This window comes from Carassius carassius, chromosome 2 (genome assembly GCF_963082965.1).
Source record: "Carassius carassius chromosome 2, fCarCar2.1, whole genome shotgun sequence".
NCBI lineage: Eukaryota > Metazoa > Chordata > Actinopteri > Cypriniformes > Cyprinidae > Carassius > Carassius carassius.
This window is the reverse complement of record NC_081756.1, coordinates 40,169,547-40,194,077: the sequence shown is the minus strand read 5'-3', so window position 1 is coordinate 40,194,077 and position 24,531 is coordinate 40,169,547. Positions and strand designations below refer to the sequence as shown.

The window sequence follows — 24,531 nt, the reverse complement described above, 5'->3', positions numbered from 1 at the left end:
TTTAAAATAATAACATTTTATTGCTTTGCAGTAGGTCCCTATGATTTCCGCAATGCAGAAAATGCGGAGGGAATCACGGAATCCAGTCACTAAATGTAAATGTAGAAAAATGTAAATACACAACAAAATTTCCAAAGGGGGAAAAAACATTCCATAAGGCTATTTTAAGATAATTTTAATAAATTGTTTTTATGCATTTAAATAATTAAAAATTAGATAACAATAAAACATATGGTGAAGAAAAAATAAAACATTTCACAGGGCCCTAAAAATATAATTTTGATGTGAAAATGTATAAGTTTTATGATTTTAATTAATTAGACATGCTTTTGATTATTAAAATTTAATTTAACTATTAAAAAGGAGTTAAAACAGAAAAAAATGGAATCCAGAAAAATGAAAACGGAAAAAACGGAATTTGGAAAAAAAATAAAATGGAATATGGGAAAAAAATTCAACTCATTTCATAGGGCCCTACTTTGCAGCATGAAATGAATACAGACACTTTTTTTGTATTCAGCTGTATTTACTTAGTGCAACTTGATGAATGTAAGTGAAAGATATAACTACAACGTAACTGAAACAACAACAACAACAGAATCATGGAGTTGGAAAATGGATCACCCATTTGTCAGTATTTTGTTGAACCACCTTATGCTTTAATTTTAGCCTTTAGTCTGTTGGGATATGTCTATACTAACTTTGCATATCTAAACTTTGCAATATTTACCCACTCTTGTTTGCAGAACTGCTCAAGTTAAATTTGATGGTGATCGTCTGTGGACTACAGACTTCGAGTCATTCCACAGATTTTCAGTGGGGTTTAAGTCTGGGCTCTGACTAGGCCATGCAAAGACATTCACCTTTTCCTCCTTCAACCACTGTGTGCTCAGCATTGCTGTGTGCTTTGGTTCATTGTCATGTTGGTAAACCTTTCAACTTTCTGGCAGAGGGCAGCAGATTTTCCTCAATAATTTGATGGTATTTTGCCCCATCCATTTCTCCTTCTGTCCTGACAAGTGTTCCAGTCCCTGTTGCAGAGAAACACCCCATAACAGTATATTACCACCCACATGCTTTACTGTAGGAATTGTGTTATTTGGATCATGAACCGATTGGATATGTGCCAGATATAACGCTTGGTGTTGAGGCCAAAAAATTCAATTTTAGTCTCATCTGCCATGTCTGCATGTGGTCTTTCTTGAGGAGTTGTTTTTTTCTTGTAATCCACATTCATGGAGAATTTGTGAAATTGTTGTCAGATGCACACAATGACCACTCTTTGTCATAAATTCCTGCAACTGCTTCAAAGTTGCTGTAGGCCTCTTGGTCGAATCTCTGACCAGTTTCCCTGTTGGCTCTTTCATCCAGTTTGGAATGACATCCTGATCCAGGGAGGGTCTGTGTTGCACCAAATACCTTCCACTTCTTAATAATAGACTTTACTGTGCTTCAAGGCATTGATAAAAACTTTTCTTTTGCTCTGACTTACTCCTGACTTTTTAGTTGACTGTTTGCTTCAGTTGTACTTCCTGAAATGCTCAACACTTTATTTCGATGGTCTCTTTTAAACATTCTGTTGACAATAAATAATTGTTGCACCTACATGTATACTAACTCACATCAGAGTATTAAGCCCTATTCGCACGGGATTAGTATTATTTTCACTCTGGGCTAGGGCTGCACTATAAATCGCATTTGCGCAGAACATGAGCAAAATATGATAGTGTTTTTGCACAGCTTGTCAGTGAACACTACTACTCTGTGTAGTAAATGCTGCTCCATGTGAACTCGCTCAGGTGATGGAGATTTGCCTCTGAATACAGAACCGGCCTTACTGACAAGATACTGACAGCCCTACTCTGGGCGAATAAATGATGTCTAATATTAGCCAATAATATTGGCTAATAAATTCTCCGATTTTACTTGCCAGTGTTTGAGTTGGAAGCTACGTATATGTATAGCACATATTTCACTCGCAAACACTCTGACTGAGCACTTCAGAGTTTCACTCTTCATCAAGCTATCTGTGCTGTTTTTCAGTTCATCTGAATGGATGTGCAACACACCTGTATCTAACATACCGTAAACACTAGTAAGAAGGCTCACGACTCGCCATCACTACATGGCATGCTGCATGATTGTGTGAATATTTCTGAGCGACAAAAGCGATAGATGTGTAAAGCAATATATTGTGACAGGGCCGTGTGTTACCGCGTCCCATACGACTCAAAATAATAAACCACAAAGTTAACAAAACAGTGCACTCTACTGTGCTGAGCAAGTGTTTCTGTGCTGTCTTCACATGCTGTCGGAAACTTCCTATTTCCCATTTTTGAAGTCATGATTACGAGCTTGTTGCATTCTTTTCTGCTAAAAATAACAGTGGACAGTGGTTTGTGAATGTTAATGCTTAGCCTAAATAATTTGATTGGGACCATCCCCTCCTATGAACCATGATCAAACTTTCACATAGCATCTTTAGGTTATAATAACATTAAAAATTAAAATCAATGCTTTGATTTTCAAAGATTTATTATAAAATTGTATTTTCTTCCCAAAATGCATTAAATCCATGATACTTTTTTCTCATAATGCAGTAAATCCATTGAATCAATATGAAAGTTATTTTTCATTTTGAAACTGATGAAAAAAAACAACATAGAAAGTTGATCCACATATGACAGCCTCTGAACTTGGTCAATACTAATCTTATATACAGGCACTGGACTAAAAATACATTAATCAGTCATCGCTTCCAAAATGAATTCAGCAGGTCATCTTGTTAATGCTATAAAATTAATTAAAGCAATAAAATAAAATGTATTTGTGAACAAGAACATGAACAACATCACATTAGACAACAGAAATTCCAAAATAACATTTCCCTTACATTCAACTTCCAAAAGTGTATTCATCCTTGCCATGTTACATTCATGTACTTGACTAGTGCTATGTGCTGTATTAACAAAAACATAAATGGCATTAATAAAAACATTAACACTGACAAGCTACGCAATATCATGTTCATAATCAAATGTGATTCATCTAATGAATGCTATATAAAATAGCTTGTCAGTGATCTATGGCTCTGTGTATTAAATGAATCTGATTAATTTCCATCTGAAAGCATGTGATGGAGATTTACCGGTACTATTAATTACAGAACTGGCTGTATGCGACGAGATGCGCATGACAATCACATGCGATTTATCATGCAGCCATTGTTTGTTGATCACAAAGTACAAAGTATATGAGGAAATTAGGATGATGGGTGTATTCAGAGCGCCGCCATTACTGTCTAGAGTGCGTGGAATGGTGCGTTGTGATTGGTTGTTACCGTTTACACTGTGTGGAATGGTGCACTGTGATTGGTTGAGTGGATATATTGCATTCTGTAAAAAAAGGGATACGGATGCGGTTTGGGAAAAAAGGGAGAAAACATGACCTAATAACTGTGAATATCACATTTTGCGTAAAATCTCATTCAGGCGAGTAAACTAAAAAATTACTAGCCAATGGCGATTCAATTGCCATGGTGTCCATAGAACTTTGCAAATTGGCATTTGCGTTGAAAAACAATGCAGGGTCTAAGTTCTCAGTTCATTTGAATAGGGCTGGGATTATGAGATGCACATTTGCATACAGACATGGGGAAGGTTGCCAAAAATAGAGAATTAAAAAAAGAGCCATAGAAACATAAACCGATAGCATAAGTTTGACTGACGGGTTGACATTGCCTAAAAAAAGTCCAGAGAAGAACGAAAGACAGACAGCTTGCTAGAGAAGAAAAAAGTAATGGACATTCACCATAGTCACAAAGTAATATGAAAAAATAATGGCATATGATTCAGTTCTTAGTAATGTAAAGTTTTAATAATAAAGAAATTGGAAAAGTAGAAATGGGTTCCAGCATCTCCAAGTGCTTGCTGTGTATACATTTCTTCAGTCCAGTCTATACAGTTCTTAGTCAGTTTATAAAGCAATCTAACACTTTGTTCTAATGAGGAGTGACAAGACAATTTCCAGGATTAAGTAATTTTAAATCTTCCATGCTGAGAGCAATCCACATGTTAAGTGATGTGGAGCCAGAAGTGGCAGAAGGATAACTGTAATTCAATCAAGTCAGTTTTCGCTAATGAAGTGTTCTGATTTTTTCCCTTTAACATGTGATATATTTTAACACTAATATTTTGTTTACAAAAGATTTGACAGAAACTCAGGCCAAAATTTGTTAGTGTTTTATGTGAGTTAACATAACATAAATGGTAAGGCTGGCGTGGACTCTCAGAATGGGCTTTGAAAAAATTAAAAATTAAAAATATAAATATATATATCATATATAGAGTTGATATATATATATATATATATAAATCAACTCTACCATACCATAATTTTCAGAGGGTTGTCCATATGCTGTTACTGATCATTTGTTGAAAAATAAGCATTAAATTTGATTAAAAATAAGACAAAACTGCTATATATTTCTGAAATAACAGTACACCACTTGTAGTGTGCATCGTCACATGACTTCACTGCTGCAAGTTAACACACAGACAAAATGAGGTCATTACAACAATATGGCACAATGGTTTGAAATATTTAGCATTAAATCCTGCAGGCTTTACAAACACAAACTGTCACTGGGGCAGTCTCTAAGTTACAAATGCTAATAGGTATATCTTTGTACTTCATTTATCCCTAAATGGTACATAATAGTACCTTAAAAAAATACATATTAGTATATTAAAAGTACATATTAGTACTTCAAGTGTAAATATTATTACCCTTTGAAAAGGCCCCACTCCACTGTACTTACTTCTACCTGAATTTTGAGTTTCCATTTAGTGTATTTTTTTTTTCATTCCACCACCCTCATTCAAGTTTCTCTTTTGTCTCTTTTGGACTTATTAGCTTCTTATGCTAACTTTGTGCCTGCCAAACAGCTACTAGACACGAGGCCTCTGTTGACCTCTGTATACTGTTAGTGTGATATTTGAATGAATTTATTTTGCATAAGCTGGAGAGAACTATGACTTTGGATATCTGCCTTATACAATAGCACCACATCAAAATAATAAATCAACTTTTACTTAAAATTTACTTGACCTACTTGATTTTTCTAATAATGTTTTTACAAATAATGTTTTGGGATTTATTAATTTTTTTGTCAAATCAAGCTCAATTCTGGTTACAATTTTGTCCCAAAAATGTGACCCTGGACCACAAAAGCAGTCTTAAGTCACTGAGCTATATTTGTAGCAATAGCAAAAAATACATTGTATGGGTCAAATTATTGATTTTTCTTTTATGCTAAAAATCATTAGGACATTAAGTAAAGATCACGTTCCATGAAGATATTTTGTTATTTTCCCACTGTAAATATATCAAAACATAATTTATGATTAGTAATATGCATAGCTAAGAACTTACCATAATTTGGACCATTTTAAAGGTGATTTTCTCAGTATTTAGATTTGTTTTGCACTTTCAGATTCCATATTTTCAAGTAGTTCTATCTCTTCCAAATATTGTCTTATCCTACCAAACCACATACATCAATATAAAGCTTATTTATTCAGCTTTCAGATGATGTATACATTTCAATTTCCAAAAATAGACCGTTATGACCACCCACCATACAATGCATTTTAGTGGACAGTTGGCTTGATTTGACAACTTTGAAAATAGCTGCCCCATTTCTGGCATTCGCTCAGTTTCTGTCAGATGGGAACTGACTCAACTGGGTCAAAGCAACACTTAAAATATGCAAAAACTAGATTTGAATGAAAAACTCTCCATCTGGGACATTTAATGAAGAACATGGAATTTGGCCAAGCCTTTCTAATAAAGAGAATAGGACAAAATTGATAACACTTGTTCAAAATGAGTTGTTTTTACAGGCTGCTATTTTGCATGAACATGAAGCCACAAACAGAGAAGGACTTTTAAACTCTTGTCGTTATTGCAAGCAATCCGTTTAATCCTGTTATGTCATAGGTTTCCCATCTTCCTTTTAGACATGTAGCCTACCTGATTAGACAGACTCCAGGCAGCATGCTGTGTCTCATTAATGGCTCAAGTGGTTGGGATTATGGTGGCAAAAGCACATCTGATTGGAGCTCTGGGATTAAGACTCTAGAGACAAACAATTTCATTGGCTAAACTGCATCTGGAGTGAATGGTGAATTCCTTTTCCACCACCCATCTGCTGTCTCCCTATGAGCAAAGACTGCTCAACCTACTTGAGGCCAAAATTATCAAAAGGAACTAGTATTTTATATTAATAGTGATGCACAGTATGGATTAAGTTTAGATAGTCTGATAATTTCTAATTAAAATGCAATCAAACAAAAAACACAGAGCATACTCTTTCAGTATTAACTGAAGTCAGACGTCTTCACACAGTCAGCAAAACAGTGTTTGGTCCAATCTGTGAAAAATTTTCATTACTTTTTTTGCATAAAATGATGACATCTTGCAAAATCAAGGAGCTCTTATGTTAGTCATACTGTGTCACTTGTAAAACATTATACCCTATATTTGTCACTTTTATTTTTAAATCAAAAGTTATAACACACTGCTTTCAAAACTACTAAAACTCCTTCAAAATAGAATAATGTCTGCAATAATTATATTGAAATATATAGGAAATCAGAGTATAATATTTAAAATGAAATGAAAATCCGCAATAATTCCAAACACAGCTATTCTGCTGAAAAAAGGGGGACGACATCAAAATAATTTTGTTTGGAAACATAAAATTTGAGGGGGGTTTTTTTCTTCCAAGTTTAATCGCAAATATGCAAACACTGCAGCATTTCTAATTCATTCTTGAGGGTTTTTCCTGTGTCAAATATGGTCTTAGGTGGTGGCTGATGGTCATCCAAACACACAGTAAAAAGAACTCTACCCACGTGATTTGCAAAATACTGACAATACAGTCGTGGCCAAAAGTTTTGAGAATTACATAAATATTGGAAATTGGAAAAGTTGCTGCTTAAGTTATTACAATAGCAATTTGCATATACTCCAGAATGTTATGAAGAGTGATCAGATAAATTGCATAGTCCTTCTTTGCCATGAAAATTAACTTAATCCCAAAAAAACCTTTCCACTGCATTTCATTGCTGTCATTAAAGGACCTGCTGAGATCATTTCAGTAATCGTCTTGTTAACTCAGGTGAGAATGTTGACGAGCACAAGGCTGGAGATCATTATGTCAGGCTGATTGGGTTACAATGGCAGACTTGACATGTTAAAAGGAGGGTGATGCTTGAAATCATTGTTCTTCCATTGTTAACCATGGTGACCTGCAAAGAAATGCGTGCAGCCATCATTGCGTTGCATAAAAATGGCTTCACAGGCAAGGATATTGTGGCTACTAAGATTGCACCTAAATCAACAATTTATAGGATCATCAAGAACGTCAAGGAAAGAGGTTCAATTCTTGTAAAGAAGGCTTCAGGGCGTCCAAGAAAGTCCAGCAAGCGCCAGGATCGTCTCCTAAAGAGGATTCAGCTGCGGGATCGGAGTGCCACCAGTGCAGAGCTTGCTCAGGAATGGCAGCAGGCAGGTGTGAGCGCATCTGCACGCACAGTGAGGCGAAGACTTTTGGAAGATGGCCTGGTGTCAAGAAGGGCAGCAAAGAAGCACTTCTCTCCAAAAAAAAACATCAGGGACAGATTGATCTTCTGCAGAAAGTATAGTGAATGGACTGCTGAGGACTGGGGCAAAGTCATATTCTCCGATGAAGCCCCTTTCCGATTGTTTGGGGCATCTGGAAAAAGGCTTGTCCGGAGAAGAAAAGGTGAGTGCTACCATCAGTCCTGTGTCATGCCAACAGTAAAGCATCCTGACACCATTCATGTGTGGCGTTGCTTCTCATCCAAGGGAGTGGGCTCACTCACAATTTTGCCCAAAAACACAGCCATGAATAAAAAACCAAAACACCCTCCAACAGCAACTTCTTCCAACAATCCAACAACAGTTTGGTGAAGAACAATGCATTTTCCAGCACGATGGAGCACCGTGCCATAAGGCAAAAGTGATAACTAAGTGGCTCGGGGACCAGAATGTTGAAATTTTGGGTCCATGGCCTGGAAACTCCCCAGATCTTAATCCCATTGAGAACTTGTGGTAAATCCTCAAGAGGCGGGTGGACAAACAAAAAACCCACTAATTCTGACAAACTCCAAGAAGTGATTATGAAAGAATGGGTTGCTATTAGTCAGGATTTGGCCCAGAAGTTGATTGAGAGCATGCCCAGTTGAATTGCAGAGGTCCTGAAAAAGAAGGACCAACACTGCAAATACTGACTCTTTGCATAAATGTCAAGTAATTGTCGATAAAAGCCTTCGAAACGTATGAAGTGCTTGTAATTATATTTCAGTACATCACAGAAACAACTGAAACAAATATCTAAAAGCAGTTTAGCAGCAAACATTTTGAAAACTAATATTTATGTAATTCTCAAAACTTTTGGCCACGACTGTACATTTTAAACAAATGCAGAGAAACAGTTTGTCAATTTTGCTTATCCTATTAATTCATAAAATATTAAAATAATCACTGTCAAGACATAGTTAAACAAAGTGCTTACAACTAATTTACATTTAAATGTCACCATTACCAAAGTAGTTAATTAGAAAAATAAAAATAAAAAAAATAAATGAAGAACTGGTCAATGTTTACACTTTGTTGCTCATACTTTTCTACCATATACAGTTGAATAAAATTAGCAGCTAGATAACAACAGCTTGCTTTGTGCTTTGGTCTGGTTTCACCTCCAGTCTAAACGAAATGATTTTATAGCCCATTTACAATATAGGCCTACACTGAGTTGTTATGCATTGGTGGGAGCGCCCACAAAAACATCATAACCGTCTATTCCGTGGGGGTAAACAAACCATTCGAATTAACGCGCAGAGACCTTATTAGGCGATTGATCTTTAGTTTTTGTGAAGATTTCGATTCATTTTTTTCTTGGTGCAGTGCCGAAAAGTTGCTGTTTGCCGTTCTGTATCTCTAATAAGTAAAAAAACAAAAACAAAAAAAATTATGATCTGAAGATGTATATGACTAATAAACAGATGGACTACCGGAGATATCACTGAGCAGGTAGTACAGATAGGCTGTTACGGCCTAAGCCTTCTGAGTGTTGTATTTGTATTTTGTGTGTATTTGTTTGTGATCTGATTAGTCTTTTCTCTTCTGAGTGTTAGGCTCTGCCCCCTGCACACCTGTGTCCTGTTGCTCTGATGGCTCCTGCTAGAGTATATAAGAGAAGTGTGAACCAGAATGAGACATGCAGCGGTGAATTCCATGCGCAACATGATGCCCAGCCAGGCATTGAAGAAAGCTGTGTTCTATTTAATGTTCTTTTGGTTTGATCTATTTGTCAGTGTCTGTTAAGTATATTCTTTGACTTTGGTATAGTCTAAGTGTTATTGTTACATGTGGCGAGTTGAGATGAATGAGAGATGTGAGTTTGGGTAATCATTTATTAGTCCTATAATAAATGGTTTAAGTGCTCTTGGCCTCGTGTCTCCCTTTTATGTTGTGGACCCCTTTCTCAACTGTCACGCCGCGGTAGGATGCGCCGAGGAAGAAAAAGGGTCTGGGTCCAAACGCAGGGAAATATCTTTTAATTATAACAAGAACAAAAAGGCCAACAAGGCAAAAACAAAACAGAAACGGATAACAGGGAACAAGCCGAAATGCAAGCATCAGAAACACGGTTTACACAAACAACGATTAATGCAGCCAGACAGAGTGGTGTGTGAGACAAAACTATATACTCGTGAACAAATGGGGAACAGCTGTGTGTATGAGTATGTGAACAGGTGTGCAGAGTGAACCAGGTGTGTAGAGTGAAGGTGATGAGTCCGGGAGAATGGAAGTGGTTTCCTATGGTGGTGAGAGGGAGGACCACCGGGTCCGGACTCATGACATCAACAAGCATCTTATAACAGGGGTTTGTAACATAAATGGGGGCTCATCCGGGATCTTGTCACGATTTTTCTTTTAAGGTTGATTTGATTGATCTAATTGGATTCTGTAGAGCGGATTGGGGAAGATTCACGTATTCTCTGCTTAGAAAGAGTGAGCCAGCAGGGCTGTGTTTAGCACCAGTCCTGACGACGGTCTGCTGTTTATTGTTTTCTTTATTATTTTAGTTTGTTGTTTTTTTGGAGGTATTCCGGGAGAGAGAGTAATCTCTTAATCAGTACCCTCTGAAGACTAGTTAGGTTATAGTTATATTGATGGTTAGGTAAGTAGGTCCGGAGTGCGTTGGACTATTCCTTATTGCTTATATGTTTTTTTGTTTTGTTTTTTGGATGGCAACGTTTGAGTTAAGTCAATTTATAGATCAACCTAGTGTTGAAGTATTAGAGACATGTCGGAAAAATTATTTGTTTCTTCTTGCTCAACATGAGATTTCTATCTCTAGAACACTGCGTAAAGAAGTGTTAAAAGCTTGTTTAGTGGCTAGTTTGAATAACAAGGGGGTATTTCCTTCTATGGAGACTGTTCCTGTCGAAGCAGCGGAGTTGGCGGCACCGGCTGCAGGAAGTCCTCCCTTACGTGTGTCGATTGATGATCCAGTCACTCTATTGATTGGGGTTGGTGTGGAGGTAGGTAAATTTGAACCTCTTTCACTTTCTACAGAGGCATCACCAGTAGTTAGTAGTTTTAAACCACATTTTGATGTGGTTAAAAATATCTCTATTGTTCCACCCTTCCATGAGAAGGAAGTTGAAACGTATTTTCAAGTTTTTGAATGAGTTGCTGTTGCTTGAAGTTTCGTAAACTAACTATCGGGTAAGGCACAAGAGGTGTGTGCATCTCTCTCGTTAGAGGAAAGCATGCAGTACGATGCCGTGAAAACTGCAATTCTACGGGCATATGAATTGGTGCTTGAGCATTATCGACAGCGATTTCATACCACAAAGAAGGTCACGTCTACTTATGTCGAGTTTGTTTGTGAAAAGGGCATTTTATTTGATCTGTGGATCAAAGCGTGAAAGGTAACTGACTATAATTCTTTGCGAGAACTTTTGCTGATTGAAGAATTTAAAAACTGTGTTCCAGAATGCACTGCATTGTACTTAAATGAACAAAAAGTCAGCACGGTACAACTGGCTGCTGTGTTAGCTGACGAGTATGCATTAATGCACAAAACTGTGTTTATTAAGTATTCGTCTGATTCTGGGGGTCCCTCATCAAAAGAAAATGAAAATCTTTCTGATTCAAAAAATAGATGGGTTCCTACCAGTCCGAAGTCTAATAGTGCGGTTATTGTCACAAAATGGGACATATGATGGCTGACTGTCGAATCTTAAAACGGAAACAACAGCACTACTCCATACTTCCTCGCCTGCTCGATGGCACCGCGGATTCTCCACAGCGACAAGGGATCTTCAGCAGCATGTCCCTCCTTCTCCCGGGCTTCGGCACCACTGTAACGATTAAAACCTTCATAATCAACGGGAAGAAGGAGGCGGGAACCGGCGGACAATCAAACAGAGTTTTAATTACAAAATAAACACAAAAAAGTGTGTCAGCCCCTCACGGACGACTGACGCGCACAAATAAAAAGCAAATACAAACTAAAACCCAGGCCTGGTCCTCTCTCGTCCTTCACTGTCGTCGCTCCAGTTTTATATCCTTCCATCTCCTCCGTGGGACTCGAGACCGGTGGGTCGAGCAGGTGTCGCTCATCTCCAATCACTCCACCAGCCTCGCTCTGTTTGCTCTCGGCCCCACCCCACTCGTCACATACCCCCATCACCCCTCGCAGGCCAGGGGGTACCCTCGAGACTGCGCTCTACTAGACGGTCTAGACGGTTCTCAGACGCACTGCTGCTCGGCCCTCCACCAGCTGGGTGATCTCCTCCGCGATGCCTGGCGGTGGCACTGGACGGCCCTCGGCGGACGGCATGACACAACGGCTCCTCCGGTTTTGGGCAGCCGGCAGGAGTCCCCCGTTCCCTGCTCCTCCGGATTCCTTCACGGAGGCAGCAGGCTCCGGCCCCCTGGCGAACGGCGCCGACTCCTCTGCTCCCTTACGGACGGAAGCCGCCCCTCCACATCTCGGGCGGCCGGCAGCGAGCTCGCCCATCCCCGGCAACTCACTCCCCTCCATGGGACTCGAGACAGGTGGGTCGAGCAGGTGTCGCTCATCTCCAATCACTCCACCGGCCTCGCTATGTTCCCATGTCTCTCGGTCCCACCCCACTCGTCACAGACATATTTGTCAGGTCAGTGGAAAACCTAATCAGGTGTACCACTTGCTCCTCTCTGTCCTATTCCTGCAGTCGGCGAACCATTTGAGCATGTTCTCGTTGATTGTGTGGGCCCACTTCCTGGTGCTAAGTCTGGTTGTCAATATTTATTGACAATCATGTGTGTAGCAACACATTTTCCATAAGCCATCGTGTAACGGAACATAATGGCTAAGTCTGCAACTAAAGCTTTAACAACGTTTTTTACAACTTTTGGGTTGCCGAAAACCGTTCAAACTGATCAGGGTTCAAATTTCGTGTCTCGCATGTTTTGTAACTCATTAAAGTGGCGTGTCTCATGTCGTGTCGAGTGCCTATTATCCTGATTCGCAAGGGGCTTTAGAGAGATTGCATCAAACATTAAAATCTGTGCTGCGCAAGTATTGTATAGAGACTGGGAATGAGTGGGACGATGGAGTTCCATTAGTCTTATTTGCGGTGCTTGAGGTGCGACAGGACTCGCTTGGGTTTAGCCTGCCAGAGCTCGTGTTCGGGCATAATGTCTGTGGACCTTTAAAGATGTTGAAGGAGGAATTCCTCTGTACAGGTTTCTTTCGCGAAGACTATCGTCCTTGATTTTGTATCACGTACTCGTGAGTGCTTGCGTAACGCTTGTACTGTGGCGAAGGAAGCACTGTCTCTCACAAAAGAAAATGAAGAAACACTTTGATCGAAAGGCAGTTGTGCATAATTTTCTGCCAGGAGAGAAAGTTTTAGTGCTGTTTCCCATTCCTGGGTCCACTCTCTGTGCGTTTTTCCAGCCCCTATGTGATCAAAAGTAAGTTGAGTGAAACTGATTACATCTTATACACTCCAGAACGGAGGCGAAAAACTCGTTTAGGTCACGTCAATATGTTGAAACCATATTTATGTTGTTTTGAACCAAAAGGGAACACCGCTGAGGGTTTGGCATGTGAACCGGTGACTGAGTTAACCCCTGAATGTGTTTCATCACTAACTTATACCTTGCCTACCGACACGGAGGACAATGGGTTGAATGTACTGTACCTATGGTTAGTTTTAAAAGGAGGATGTTTTGAACACTCAGAAGTTTTATCTTTGCTTTCCTCTCAGCTCTCCTATTTAACGATCGAATAGACAGTTTTCCGAGTTTATTCAATGACGTTCCTACTGGTACTAATATCATTCAGCATGACATCGAGGTCAGCAGTGCATTACCACTCAAGCAACATCCTTATCGTTGTCCAAGAGAAGTATTAAGAGAGGTAAGAGGTAAGAGAGGTAAGAGAGAAGCGATGAAGAACGAAGTTGGATTTTTATTACAGAATGGTTTCGCTGTTCCGAGCCATAGTCCATGGAGCTCGCTGTGCGTTCTGGTACCAAAGGCTGATGGGTCTTTTCACTTTTGCCCTGGCTTTAAGAAGTCAATTCTGTCACTGTGGCTGATACTTTTCTGTTACCGTGTATTTATGATTGTATTGACAATCTTGGGGGTGCAAAATATCACTAAGTTAGACCTGCTGAAAGGCTATTGGCAGGTACCTCTAACTGAACGCGCTTCTGAGGTCTCCACGTTTGTAACCCCTGTCGCTTTCCTGCAATATACGCGAATGGCATTCGGCCTGCAAAATGCACCGGCAACATTTCAACGTTTGATGTCAACGGTCTTAGGCAGGGTTCCTAATTGTAATATTTATTTGGATGATGTAGTCATTTATTCGTCTACATGGGATGAACACCTGTTGACCTTATATGACGTGTTTTGACATTTAACAGCTGCTTTCTTAGCATTAAACCTCAAGAAATGTTAATTACTTCTATTACTTCTGTTACATATTTAGGGAAGCAGGTGTGGATTGGTCAGGTATGGCCATTGGATGGAAAATTGGCCTCTGTCCTTAGCTATCCGGTACCTACTACGAGGAGAGAGCTGCGTAGATTCCTGGGGATGGTTGGATACTACTGGTGTTTTTTGCAAAACATTCTCGAGTGTTGTTGCCCCATAACTCAACTGTGTAGTCCTAAAGTTTGTTTCAGTTAGACTGATGAGTGCCAGCAGGCATTTCTCTCTGCGAAATCTCTTCTTTGGGACAAGGTCATGTTTACCACTGTGTGGCATCCCCTCTTCTTTTTATAACAGCCTGCAAGCGTCTGGGGACTGAGGAGACGAGTTTCAAATGTAAATATTTTATTCACTATACAACATAGATGACATATCAAATGTTTAAACTGAGAAAATGTATCATTTTAAGGGAAAAATAAGTGGATTTTAAATTTCATGTCATCAACACATCTCAAAAAAGTTGGGACAAGGCCATGTTTACCACTGTGTGTCATCCCCTCTTCTTTTTATAACAGTCTGCAAACGTCTGGGGACTGAGGAGACAAGTTGCTCAAGTTTAGGAATAGGAATGTTGTCCCATTCTTGTCTAATACAGGCTTCTAGTTGCTCAACTGTCTTAGGTCTTTGTCGCATCTTCCTCTTTATGATGTGCCAAATGTTTTCTATGGGTGAAAGATCTGGACTGCAGGCTGGTCATTGCAGTACCTGGATCCTTCTACGCAGCCATGATGTTGTAATTGATTCAGTATGTGGTCTGTTATTGTCATGCTGGAAAATGCAAGGTCTTCCCTGAAAGAGACGACATCTGGATGGGAGCATATGTTGTTCTAGAATTTGGATATACCTTTCAGCATTGATGGTGCCTTTCCACATGTGTAAGCTGCCCATGCCACACAACCCCATACCATCAGAGATGCAGGCTGATAAGAACTTGGGTTGTGCTTGTCCTCTTTAGTCCGGATGACATGGCGTCCCAGTTTTCCAAGAAGAATTTAAGTTTTTGATTCATCTGACCACAGAACAGTTTTCCACTTTGCCACAGTCCATTTTAAATGAGCCTTGGCCCAGAGAAAACGCCTGCGCTTCCTGATCATGTTTAGATATGGCTTCTTTTTGACCTATAGAGTTTTAGCCAGCAACGGCGAATGGCACGGTGGATTGTGTTCACCGACAATGTTTTCTGGAAGTATTCCTGAGTCCATGTTGTGATTTCCATTACAGTAGCATTCCTGTATGTGATGCAGTGTCGTCTAAGGGCCCGAAGATCACGGACATCCAGTATGGTTTTCCGGCTTTGACCCTTACACACAGAGATTGTTCCAGATTCTCTGAATTTTTGGATGATATTATGAACTGTAGATGATGATAAATTCTTCAAACTCTTTGCATTTTTTTCTCTGAGAAACTCCTTTTTGATATTGCTCCACTATTTTTCGCCGCAGCATTGGGAAAATTGTTGATCCTCTGCCCATTTTGACTTCTGAGAGTCACTGCCACTCTCAGAGGCTCTTTTTATACCCAATCATGTTGCTAATTGACCTAATAAGTTGCAAAATGGTCCTCCAGCTGTTCCTTGTATGTACATTTAATTTTTCCGGCCTCTTATTGCTACCTGTCCCAACTTTTTTGGAATGTGTAGCTAGGACTGGGCGATATAGAACAAAAAATATATCTCGATATATTTTGTTATATCTTGATATACGATATATATATCTCGATATCTTTACAGGAAAAATAACCCCTCAAAAACTACTGCGAAAAAACAAATATGCCAAATATTACGTGTAGGGCTCTAGGAAACGTTAATTTTTTTTCTTCACCATATGTTTTATTGTTACCTAATTCTGTGTTTTAGCATGTGTAATTATTTAAATGCATAAACAACTTAATTAGTTTTTAAAAAAATCTTAAAATAGCCTTATGTGAAATGTTTTTTCCCTTCGGAAATTCTGTGTATTTACATTTTCCTTGTTATCAAATGAAGGCATAAAACATTCATTTAATTTATCTTTTAATTATTTTAAATTAAGCAAACTTTATTTTTTGGGTAAACAAAGGGGATTTACTATTAAAATTAAAACATGGAAAAAATGTTGTGTGATTATTCCTTAAAAAATGATGTTCCTTTCATTTTAATAGCAGTAGAAGTGGGCTATGTACATTCTGCTGAACAATAGTAATAGATTTCTGGCAAATACTTTTATTTTGATGGGTTTACCGTTACAGTTCTGTGTATGTGATACTACAGTCTATGATGTGATATATGACGCTAGTTTTACTCAAATCAAACGGTCAAATGCTCATGAAGTGACTCTCAGTGCAGTTCTTGAGATGTTCTTCATGTGTTTACGTCCTCATTTAGTGAGAGGAAAGACGCTGAAATCACACGCGTTTCAGTGTGTGTAATAGACGAAGCTGCGCTTCTGCGCCATTCATTAACACAGACACGCAGAACATGCAGGATTCATATTTAAATAGACTTTTCCGGCTTACAATTTGCAAATATTAGTCCATATAGCGATTTGATGTAAGTGCAATGACCTACTCATTGGGCCCTACAGTAGACATCTGCCTGCTGTTCGCCCCATTGCCTTAAAACTGAAGTATCTCCATATAATGGAGCCAGTTGTCCTTTTTTTTTTTTTTTAGACTTTTTTTTTTTTTTAGACTAGTTCTGTACACGCGAGGGGAGGGGGGACAAAATCAAGGAGGCGGGGGCCTCCTTATATATATATATATATATATATATACAGTACAGACCAAAAGTTTGGAAACATTACTATTTTTAATGTTTTTGAAAGAAGTTTCTTCTGCTCATCAAGCCTGCATTTATTTGATCAAAAATACAGAAAAACAGCAATATTGTGAAATATTATTACAACTTAAAATAATAATTTTCTATTTGAATATACTTTAAAAAAATAATTTATTCCTGTGATGCAAAGCTGAATTTTCAGCATCATTACTCCAGCCTTCAGTGTCACATGTAACATCCAGTCTATCACATGATCATTTAGAAATCATTCTAATATTCTGATTTATTATGAGTGTTGGAAACAGTTCTGCTGTCTAATATATTTGATGAATAAAAGGTTAAAAAGAACTGCATTTATTCAAAATAAAAAAAAAATTCTAATAATATATATTCTAATAATATATTTTCTTTACTATCACTTTTTATCAATTTAACACATCCTTGCTGAATAAAATTATTGATTTTATTTTAAAAAAAGAAAGAAAAAAAATTACTGACCCCAAATTACTGACCAGTAGTGTATATTGTTATTACAAAATATTTATAGTTTAAAAACATAGCTTCTTTTTTTTTTTTTTACTTTTTATTCATAAAAGTATCCTAAAAAAGTATCACATGTTATGAAAAAATATTAAGCAGCAGAACTGTTTCCAACTTTGATAATGAATCAGCATATTAGAATGATTCCTAAAGGATCATGTGATAATGATCCTAAAAATTCAGCTTTGCATCAACAGAAATAAATGATAATTTAAAGTATAATAAATTTAAAAACAATTATTTTAAATTGTAATAATAAATCACAATATTAAATTTTTTTTCTGTATTTTTGATTAAATAAATGTAGGCTTGATGAGCAGAAGAAACTTCTTTCAAAAACATTCAAAATAGTAATGTTTCCAAACTTTTGGTCTGTACTGTATATATATTGCCGTTTTTATTACCAATTATAGCCTATGACCACAGTTTTACTACAAATACCATGGTTAAACTATGGTTAGTGTAGCAAAACGTTGTTTTTATCATGGTTTAACTAGTAACCAATAACCATGTTTTTTTCATATACATATTTTCATTTTTTATACATTTTATAATTTTCAAAATTATACATTTTTCATAATTTTTAATATACAAATGTTCATGTTATATATTTATTTTACGGCATGTATTTGTGAAAATTATTAGGCAGCTGCAGCATACACCACATAATGCTGCGCATTTCAAGGCACTTCACTGGACTCGTTTTGTCAATGTTACAAATATTTTTAATATCCATAATAAAGTATGACAGACTTTTACTTAAATCTTTATCACTTTATTAAAATTAATCAAAACAAAACATCAAATGTTTACTTTTCACAAGCCGTATCGTTCTCGTATAGGCTTGTAGTAAGCGGTCTCTTGCTTCATTAGGTAACAGAAAATGTTGGGAAATGACACCTTTGTCCATTCCGTTGGGTTGTTTGCAGTGTTGGGAACGTTACTTTAAAAAAGTAATTAGTTATAGTTACTCACTACTTGTTCCAAAAAGTAACTGAGTTAGTAACTGAATTACTCTATAATGAAAGTAACTCGTTACCAGGGAAAGTAACTATTTGCGTTACTTAAAAAAAAAAAAAAAATTTGCTATGTGTAAAATAATTTGTTTTTTGCTTTTTTGCCATTTTCACAAATCAGTTGAAATGAGTAGAACAGACAGGTGTTTGTACATAACTTTAGATATTTATTGCACGTCAACAGACAGCAAGGGTTTTATCCTGCAAACTCTCTCAACCTGAGACAACTGGTCAAGTAAACAACCTGTTCTTCCAAGTGTTTTGTTCACAACAAAAGTAAACTTTTAAACAACAAAAAAGTGTGTTTAGCTCCGTAGTCTTATTCTCAATTAAATAAATCAAACTCCCAATGTCAGACAACTGGTCTGGTAGACATTCTGTACTTTAAGTATTTTCTTCAAAAGTAAACAGTAAATAATATAAAGTGTGTTTGCAGTAACTGTAGCAAATTAAATAAATCAAACTCTAACAAACTGAGATAAATAGTAAGACATAGGCTGCTGTATTTCTTTATCTTCATTAAAAAAGTAAACAGTTTAACAATATGAAGTGCATTTAAAGATTGAACTTCAGCTCCTAGGTATTCATCTACCCATCCAAACTCATCTATTCATGTGTCCGTTTTGTATCCAACTGATCCATGTAGCCTAACCATCCTACCCTTCAAACCACTGATTGTATCTAAGAAGCAGCAGCATTTCAAACCTCTTGTCTGTCAGCCTGTTTCTCTTTGGGGTGAAAATCAGCTTCCCCAGGCTAAATAGTCTCTCTACTGGGGCACTGGATTGAGTGGGTGCATTGTATTTGATTGAAATTTTTTTTATGAGTGGGAATCCGTTTAGAGTGTCCATCCCTTGTGCTCCTGATTTTAAATAGTCAGCGACTTGGCTTTCCACAGAAGCAGAGGTGTCCTCCTCATCCTCAAAGGAAAAGAATTCATCTATGGCTGAGTCGGTGCTGAGGCTGCGCGTTGGTGCATTGGTACCTGTTGGCTGGTCTTCTTGTGCACTTTTCCGGCATTCCGCCAGCAGACATGCCTTGGCTTTCTCCTTCCTTTCCTGTGTCCGCAGCCAACGTAGTTTAAATCTGGGCAGTGTCACCAGAGCCAAGATGGCAGTCTCACTTTCCAACACCTCAGCAAATCTATTTCTTATTGCCTGAAATGAGACAGACATACACACATATTACATTAATGCATTTGGCAGACACTTTTATCCAAAGTGACTGACATTGCATTTCAAGGTACACATTTACATTTACACACACACACACACACACACACAGACAGACACAGAGAGACAGACACAGAGACACACAGACATCTAACAGATATACATTTAATTTTACTTTGATTTCATAATTAATACACATTTCATGTATGAGAATATGTATTCAATGTATTTACCTTGACAACAGCCTCTTGAAGGTCACCAAGGATTTGGAGGCCAGTCTTCAAGTCCAGGGTCTTGGAGATCAATGTCTCCAGTGTGGGTAGAAGGGTGCCATGGAAGCAGTTGTCTTCGCCCTGAAGAATGTCAAGGGCTACCGTTAGTGGCTTCATCACTGTGCTATATTCCCTGAGGAACAGGTACTCCCGATCTGTGATGGCCTTCAACCCAAAATTGTAGGAAATGGTGTTCAGCTCGGCGATTGGGAATTCACAGACACGAGCAATGGCATCATGAAAGGAGTTCCATCTGATCGTACATGGGACAAGGAGCTTCCTTTCAAGGACTTCATCCACGATCTCTGCAGCCACTGTGGAACGGCTGGCCTTGTTCCACAAAGCTGTGCATTTGGAGGTGGCACATCTGTACACAGCTTTTATGTCTGACCTTGAAAGTAGCCACTTGTCCACATCAGAGCATGAAATAAGGTTTGCTGTGTGCAATGCACATCTGTGGTGTGGTGGCAAAGTCACAACATCCTCTTTCACACCCTCTTCCACATTCATGTCTTGTAAGACATCATGAAGGTCGACAAAAGTCACATCATCATCATCATCTTCCTTCCCAGAGTCATCTCCCTGAACGGGCTGGTAAACTTTAAAGGCTTTCACAAAATTCGAACCATTGTCTGTGACAGTAGCTGTGATTTTGTTAGAAATACTAAAGGATGAGTGGATATTGTCCAGTTCAGTAGCAATGCTTTCATACGTATGACGGCCCTTGAAACGTCTGCAGGCCAAGGCTGCTTTCTTTCGCTCTAGGCTGTGTGGATCTAACCAGTGGGCAGTCATGCCGAGGTAACTGCGGTTGTGTGCAGTCCAAATATCTGCAGTTGTAGACAAAAACTCCAACTCTTCAAAACTCTTTTTAAGCTCTGTGTTCATTTTGGCATACTCCGCATCTAGGTATTTAGCAAAAGTCTTTGAGCATGGCCTACAGACCCCTGCTTTCCTAGGTATTTTAGCAATAATGGTTCGGAATGAATCATCCTCCACCGTCGATAATGGCAACATACTTAACAACATACCTGCCTATCATACGGTTGACTTCAGCCTGTGTCATGATAGGTCTTTGTTGTAAGGCAGAAAGATCTAGTTTTTGCTGCTTGGAGGACTTTGCTCCGAGTCCTTCTTTGCTAGTGGATGGTGAGCTATCATCTGTTGTGGAGGTATCAGTGTTTTTGGCCACTAGCTTTGTTGACACGTGTGTCGTTTTGAGATGCTTCATTAAATTAGAGTTGCTTACAACGGATGTCGACAAAGTATTCGCTCCTGGGCATAATTTAAACATTACTTGGACATTCTTGCCTTTGACCGCAATTAATTTAAAGTAGTGGTTATATCTCCACTTTGAAAATGCCATTTTTTCGTCGCATTGCTCCTGACTCGCCATCTCTGTTGCTGCTGCGAGTCTCTGCTTAGCTGTTGTGTGTGTGTGGCGCGGCGCAGCTGGTGCGTGTGCTGGCATGTGTGTAAAAACACTGGCTCTGATTGGCTACCGTGAAACACATGACTCTGCCTTGGCCCATCGCTTATCTCGTTATTAACCCACCTCCTCACTAGCTGTGTGAGCCAGATTGCGTAGGTTGCAATCATAGATTGCACAGTTTATTCAATCGATGCATATTAGTAACGCACCGCATTTAACGTCCAGTAATGTTAATGGCGTTGTAACGACGGGAAAAGTTATTAGTTAGATTACCCCGTTACTGAAAAAATAACGTCGTTACCTAACGCCGTTCTTTTAAACGCCGTTATTACAATCACTGGTTGTTTGTCTAGTCACAGATACCGTACAGATAGTCTGACCCAATATGGCTCAGTTTTTATATGTATGTTGCTCAGTCGAGTGGCAGAAATGATTTTATGTAGGCCATTCTGAGTCTACACCATGCTTTTCAAATGAGGGGGGAAAGGACTGTTATCCCCCACACAGACTCTGCCCACACAGCTATGACGCGACACCAAACAAGTCAATTGTCATATAAATAACATGAAATAAAATACTGTGAATTATTAAGGCTAAATCTTACTAACCACTCTTGCTAAATGGTAAACACACTTACGATCTAATTTTTAAGGTGTTGAGTAAATTGTGTGTTATAAACTGATTCAGACAGGGATGTCTCGTGAGTTTATTGTTGGACAGATCCATTGTTTTAACTATTAATTAAATTAATCAGTTCAAAAGAGTCATTAGGTCACGAATAGGGCTGGGTATCGATTCAGATGTTCCAGATCGATTCGATTTCGATTCACAAGCTCTCAAATCGATTAGATTTTCAATTCTCTATTAGATTTTCTATACTCGATTCTCGATTCAACTCAATAAATATAGATTTAATACAAATACTATATCTATAAAAAATAACAGTGAACATAACTTTACAATTGGGTAATTAATAAAAAGAAATTAAGAGCCACAAACCTGTATATTAAACTCTTTTATTTTAGGTACACTTGGGTACATTAAAACAGAACCCATCTCTTATTTTCAAATGCACACAATTATGTGAAATAAATACAATACAATTTTGATGCAAGATGAAAAATGCTTTGTTCTTGTCTACAACACTATCATCTTGCTTACGAAATCTAAAATGCTTCCATACCTCTGACTTTTTATGTGAAGGTGGCATCAACGTTGACAAACCACCTTAAACCGCTATTTTAAGCACTGAATGAATGAATGACAGGTTCTCCTCTCGCTCCTTGGTAACATTGCACAAGGCAAATAAGAGTGTGACATCTAGTGGAGCAGACTTGTAATTAGATTAACGTTAATCTTACGTTCAATGTTTGCGGAAATAAATATGGAAAAAGAAATAGATTCATGGCCTTTGAGAATCGATTTTGAATCGACCACACTGAGCCCTAGTCACAAATCGGACGTCAGAGGCAGCGCACGTCATGGACACGATGACTGCTAACCCCGGTTTTGTCAATTTGTCCTACCCTGTCAGATTTTCCTACCTCCCACTAAGACAGTGGGAAGTACAATGGCAACAACTAAAAATGCTACTGTAAAGTTATGGTATATATTCTTCTACACCTACCACAGCCCTAAACCTATCCTTACAGTAATGCATATACATTAATTATGTGTTATATTCGCGGTTGTAGCTAGAAAGGATACAGCTACAGGAAATAAACAAATATTTTTTCTTTTCTTTTTCTCCGATTGTTTTTATTAAAGTCTAAACCTACCCCAACCCTAAACCTTCCCTTACAGAAATGAAGATACATTAAATATTGTTGTTTAGCATGAGAAAAAGGACGCAATATTGATGTGCGCATGCACAGTAAACCCTGGTAGGAAAATCTGACAGGTAGGATAAAATGTTATGACATCGCAAACAATTTGTGTCAACAGATAAAGCTTCATCACTGAACAGGATTTGTATTTATTTTTACGGGTGCCAAAAAAAATGTCAATGCAGGATAAACACTTATTCTTGTTACATATGCTTCAGGAAAGTCAATCACTTGGAATGGTGTTATTCATATTCCATAACGATTAATTTATGTGAAAATCATTCTAACTGCAAAGATAAAAGGTCATTTAGTTATGTAATAGTCTCTGTTTTTAGTGTTTTTAGGTCAATGTGTTATGAGGGACAGTGTGTGCCTTCTAAGTGAGAGTTGTTGCCAGTGTTATGGTTAAACAAATTGGCTTATTTTATACTGTTTGGCCAAGATTCATGTTGGTAATGCAGACTGTATAAAGATTTATTAAAAAAGTGGCTTCCGTATTATTATTATTATTATTATTATTATTATTATTATTATACTGGCAAACAATGAAATACCATATTTTCCACACTATAAAGCGCACCGGATTATAAGGCGCACCTTCAATGAATGGCCTATTTTAGAACTGTTTTCATATATAGGGCACACCAGATTATAAGGCTCATAGAATAGAAGATACTGCAGTCAAACGTTTGATGGGTTTGCGTTATGTATCCACTAGATGGAGCTGTGCTAAAGGGAATGTCAACATTTTGACAGCGCGCCTTGATCCATATATAAGGCGCTCCGGATTATGAGGCGCACTGTCGTTTTTTTTTTGAAAATTAAAGGCTTTTAAATGCACCTTATAGTGCAGAAAATACGGTACTCTTTGTCTACATCAATTACATGTGCTGAGTATTGATTCCCGTTTGTCAGGTTACTGGGCTCTCAGCTCAAGGCCCCTGGCAATCACAGGCCCCAGGCCACTGGTCCCATTGACCCAGTCTGGACCATAATCCAACCTTAGCTTTGTCTTGCACATTTGTATTAGACACACATACTGTATACACAAGCACATGATTTTAAAAAGGTCAGTAGTATTGATATGAATTTTCACATGGACCAGAACTTCTGCACTTTCAAATGACATATCTCCATTTTACAATAGTGTTTTATTGTGTAATTTCTTGTCATCTGTCAGTTTGAGTAAAAATACAATATAATAGGGCAAAAAATGTAATATTTAAGATTTCTTTTAATTATTATTTATTATTTACAAATTAATTATTATTTATTATTATTTATTATTTACAAAATAATATAATTATTTTTTTTTTTTAGATCACCAAAAACTGGAAAGAGAGGCCCGAATTTGTCGTCTACTCAAGCATGCCAACATTGGTAAGTGCAGCCACACACACTCACATTATCCAGTGAAGGTTCACTTG

General features: G+C 38.0%; 1 protein-coding gene across 10 annotated transcripts in view; it reads left to right on the top strand.

Moving 5' to 3' along the window:
- The window catches only part of LOC132109609 (calcium/calmodulin-dependent protein kinase type II delta 1 chain), a 177,966-nt gene that overhangs the window by 23,023 nt on the left and 130,412 nt on the right, over positions 1 to 24,531 (top strand). For all 10 annotated transcript variants that reach the window (XM_059515844.1, XM_059515852.1, XM_059515888.1 and 7 more), the window contains exon 3: positions 24,425 to 24,484. In XM_059515844.1, coding sequence (XP_059371827.1) covers positions 24,425 to 24,484 — 60 coding nt within the window. The remainder of the gene's footprint in view (positions 1 to 24,424; positions 24,485 to 24,531) is intronic.